We start from the raw sequence: 4,918 nt of genomic DNA on the forward strand, positions 1-4,918 counted from the left end.
GAGAAGTATCTCTATTTTTCAACGACGATTTGTTTACGTGGCTGGTCTACAGTACGTAAGTCATCATACAGCACACGGAAAGGACCGTTCCAGAGAAAATATTCTGGTGCATAATTGAACTTTAATTTACAAAAAAGAAACGCAAAAATAGAATTTCTTCGTATAAGACTTTTCTATTACAAATATTGATAGGAAGCTGTAGTTTCATTTTTATAGATTATAAACGCCACACCCTGTATATCATCGCAATTAAATATATGTATTTGTTGGGAAAATGAACGACTTTTATTAAAGTAGATCAACTTGGTATTTTTTTTATATTGTCGTCGATACATTATAAAATATGTATATTTTCTCTTAAAACAAAAAATAATTTTCGAATAAAATGCTATTTCACTGAAAAATAAACAAGAAACTACACTGCACTGTCATAATAAGGAAACACAATGTCTAATACAGTGACACCTGTTGCTTAGAAGAACAGTTTGTTCAATCACACTTAAAACTTCCGTTTTTTCTGGGAACACAATATAAATTAACAATTTTATTCAAATTACAACACAAGTAGCACCAAGGTTATTGCGGTGGCAGAAATCTTGGACTTTTTTTATGGCAAATTTAATTTCCTATAAAAACGTAATTTACATTTTTGCCGTAAATCTAGTCATGAATTTGCAAATTTTTTGTGAGAATTTATCACTAGTTTCATTGTTTTCATTGTTATCACAGTTTCAAATATTTTTGTTAATTTTCCATTATTTATCTATCAATTAACATCATGTAATTATTTTATTTACTACAGTCACTGCTATCATTTTATTATTGACACGCATAGTTGGTATGGGCAATCCAGAATTTATATTAGGCAAATGACAAGCGAAAACCAACTGAAAATCAATTTTTTTCGAAAAACACAAGAGAGTAGTAATTTGTAGAAAATTGAAGGACAAATCCGAAAATATTATGGTTGTTACCGTAAAGCAGTGGCGTACTATTTTATTTAGAAAAATATGGCACCGATACCCGGTATCACCGCCACTGGAGCATGTAAATTTTAGGAAAAGCCTTCAGATTTTGGACAATGTTTACATAAACATGTGCCCAATTTCAAATTATTTCATTTACTAGTTTTTAAATTATTTTAAAAAATTAATATTTTTTTAAGATTACTACCCTGTATCTTTTTAACGAAGCGTCCTAGGTAAAAACTTTATATACTTTTAAAATTCACCAAAGAAGGTTTCATTTTCGAATCACCCTGTATAATATAATAAAGGCAATATGAACTGCCCCGCCTATATTTGTAAGAACTCATCCTCCAATTTTTTTTTATATAAATAGGATACCCTGTATTTATTCAAATACGTAACGTCGTTTTTGTTTGCTTACATGGGGTTTTCCCCATATTCAAGCAAATTTTTTAAGCCACCTAGCACCACATCTGGGTTAATTGAATAGAAAAAGGTTTTATTGGCGTCAATCAATACAAACCTGTATTTAACAGGGGAAGTACCTCAACATTTCTAGAAGAGAATAAAGTAGGAAACTATAAATTGGGTCAAAAACAAAAGGTGGCGCCACGAATACTGCCTTGATAGATATTTACAAAGTCGATTGTTATCATATACACATACACAAATTTGACAAAAATGGAAAGACCTTGTGATTACTGATAAGAGATGACTAAATGCTTTTATTTTATGATAAATGGATCATGTAAACACTTGAATTGCTCTGTGGACTTTGTATTTCCTCGAAAGCGTTAAAGTAATTAAAGAAAAAAGGCAATGTTTTCTTTTTGGCGAAAACAGTGCAGTAAAATGGGAAACACAGTGTCGCAACAAAAGATAAATATCGGATCACCTGCTAAGCGACGTCAAATACAGAATAACTTAGTATAAATACAAGGCAAGAACCTCAAAGCGGGCAGTAACACAGTCTTGTATACTGACATTAACATCCTAAATAAAAACTAAAAATGAAAGCAGCTCTAATTATTTTGCTTGTGTCTATTGTCGTTATCGCTAATGGGAATCCTCTGGAACAAACAGAAGACTTGGCAGAAGGTACGTGTTGATTATTGTTTTAATGTACGTTCATCGTTTATTTAAACAAATTGAGATATAGATTTTGACATTAGGAAAAAACAGTCATACAAAAATCAACCTTCAAAATATGAATAATATGCAGCTTGCAAATTTAAATTACATGTTTTTTTAATACAAACACTATTACTTATTTTTTATATTTTTGAAATATGTAGATAGAAGTTTTTTAATTTATATTGTCGCTATGAATATTCTAATAATTCAGTTAAACTTTAATGACGGAACAGTGGTCACTGTTATATCCAAAAATGTTTTAAAAAAATGTTTAGTGTATTTCATTATTGCGTCCTGAGGTAATAATTTTAAAAATCTCTGTTTGTCTTTAATTGTTAAATATGTGATTTTAAACAAAAAAAGGTATTCAGCTAATTCAAATTCGTTCTAAAAGTTTTCCTAAAATAAAATTAATAACTATCTAAAATAAAAATTAAAAATGATACACTTGCCTGGCATTTAAAAAAAATATTTTATTAGTGTCGTTTTAACATTTAACAACAGTCGACAGATGTCAACAATTTCAGCATCTTGCTTTTTGCGATTGCTTTTTCAGTGGTCTGCCTTTAAATAAATGTCTAAATATTAATAAAACTGGATTATACTACATATATAAAACAAAACTTTTAGAATAAATTAAATTTTGAAACGACAATTTCAAAAGTGTATATAGGAATATTTCATAAATTTTCATTATTATTATGCACATTTATTATTTGTATTATTATTATGTATTATGTTTTTATTACAAGGTTTTAAATTTTTTGAAACATTTAAAAGTTGCCACAAGCAAAATATCCAATTTTTTGCAAATCGAAAAGTGTACCTAAAAGGCATTGCTAAGAAATCCAAAAAGACAGTACAAGTAAAATTTTAATTAGTTTGGAAAAAAAATCAGTCAATTGTCTTAAGATGATAAAATTTTACTGCGTTTTTTATAAGTTTATAAAAATGTTTTCCGAAATCCCAGAACCTTGTAAGAAATATCAAGAAAATTTGCAATGTTTAAAAATGCATAAAATAATTAATAATAATAAATAATCCAGTACCTTCATAACCCAGTAATAGAACTGAAAAATTCAGTAAAATATTACTATCTTCTAGAGGTCTCAATCTGAGTTTAATAAATGTTTATTAAATATTATCTAGAAGTCGCATATCTATCAAATATTTTTTTATTAATGAATTGTTGAAGTTTTCGAAGATCCACTTAGCTTATGATATTTTTCCCTAACAGCAAAAATTAAAAAATGCCGGGCTGATTACTTTAAGATGTAAATTATGGCAGTTTTTAAATTTTAAAGGTTTTTAAAGTTTTCTTTTAAACAAAGCTAATTAAACAAAAAAGAGTGAAATAATTATATTTTTTTATTTCAGGGGAAGAAACTCTCTTCAGGCACCCCAGAGCCATTTGTTATCCACTGACATGCAACTCGCAATGTTTCCCAAGGGGAGGATATTGCTCATATAACAGCTGTCATTGCCGATAGAATATTTTGGAGAATTTTGTACACTTTAATATAGTTTATAGTTTATATTTTTTAATAAAAAATATTTGAAAAGAAAATAGATTTTTTTAACAAACAATCAGACCACATTTTTTAATATTAAACTGATGTAAAAAAAACAATTATAATAAACTGAACGTTCCTACAATACCAACAAAAAATTAAAAAATGCTCAACTATTGGACAATCTAGCTAGACATACCTACTAGTTGATACTTTTGAAAAAATATGACTGTTTACATTCTAAACTGTTTAGTTGTCAACGGTTTAAAACGATTGGAAGCGAGTAAAAATGTATTTGAACTCTACAAAAGATGTAAGTATTGTAAAGATGTCCAAGAAAAAATTGCCGACATTTTAAGCATGCTTTAACTCAACAAAACTTTAGTCTAATATTCAAAAACTCACTTTTTTACCCGGCATTTTGAAACCATCAAAATAATGCCACCTAACTCCTAACTACCTGTAGATTAAATAAATATCCAAGTAAGGTATGCAAGTGTTTTATGAAATTATGTGCTACCTTAATTTTTTTTGCTCATCAATTAGTTTCCATCTTTATACTTGCTTCAATAGCGTAGCAGTTTCTTAAAAACTAAAAGGTTTCCGAAAAAGGTAGACAAAAATTGTTGCTTTTGATGAATTAAACGCCTGATTAAAATTGTTGTCACTCATAGGAATATATGGTACTTACATATAATGGTATAAAGCAAAAATACGTGGGCAGTATGAAATACTTCAAATTTTACGTTACTGACGAACAATAAAATAATATTTAGCACATCCGGTCAAAGACCTCATTGATACTTTTAAATTTCAGATTTAATAATAAGAAATACAAATAAGGTTTGTTGCTTATGCTTTTTGTGTCAAAACGTACATGGTGTTCTACAAGCTCTATGACAAACTTTGACAGATTTGTTTAGAAGTTACAAGCATTTTAAAAAATATAATTTCATATTTCTATCAAAGTAGCCTGATAAATAAAAATGTTGGTTGCTATAACAATAATTATTATTTGTGTTTAAAATTTGAACATTAGTTAACCTTTATTAACTAAACTAACAAATCAACCTCTCTTCGGTGAACTAAAGATTCCGTCACTCGACGGTTGAGACTTGGATCATTTCTTTTCTGGTTTACTGGTATCCTGAAGTAACTGCTGCCGAGTAGTGATGCTAGACAAGCTGCTTCATATGTTCCCATAAATGAAATTCCAAAGGATTTAGATCTGGGGAACGCGGTCGCCAAGCTATTGGACCTTGATGACCTATCCATTTATTCGGAAAATGATCATTTAACCAAATA

At 28.7% G+C, this 4,918-nt stretch overlaps 1 protein-coding gene across 1 annotated transcript; it reads left to right on the forward strand.

Annotated features, from left to right (window-relative positions):
• Positions 1-1,899: 1,899 nt before the first annotated feature.
• Positions 1,900-3,669, forward strand: LOC108913810. Its single transcript, XM_018719436.2, has 2 exons — positions 1,900-2,066; positions 3,480-3,669. The coding sequence occupies exons 1-2, from the start codon at positions 1,979-1,981 to the stop codon at positions 3,590-3,592; spliced, it is 201 nt and encodes a 66-aa protein (XP_018574952.1). The 5' UTR covers positions 1,900-1,978; the 3' UTR covers positions 3,593-3,669.
• The last annotated feature ends 1,249 nt before the right edge of the window (positions 3,670-4,918 follow it).

This window comes from Anoplophora glabripennis, unplaced genomic scaffold, assembly GCF_000390285.2.
Source record: "Anoplophora glabripennis isolate ALB-LARVAE unplaced genomic scaffold, Agla_2.0 scaffold708, whole genome shotgun sequence".
Classification (NCBI taxonomy): Eukaryota; Metazoa; Arthropoda; class Insecta; order Coleoptera; family Cerambycidae; genus Anoplophora; species Anoplophora glabripennis.

What these genes read in the sequence shown, in the direction of transcription:
- LOC108913810 (XM_018719436.2), top strand. Translation starts at nt 1,979, where the DNA reads ATGAAAGCAGCTCTAATTATTTTGCTTGTGTCTATTGTCGTTATCGCT. An exon ending in AACAGAAGACTTGGCAGAAG is followed by an intron (nt 2,067 to 3,479) that starts GTACGTGTTGAT and finishes TTTTTATTTCAG; the next exon opens with GGGAAGAAACTCTCTTCAGG.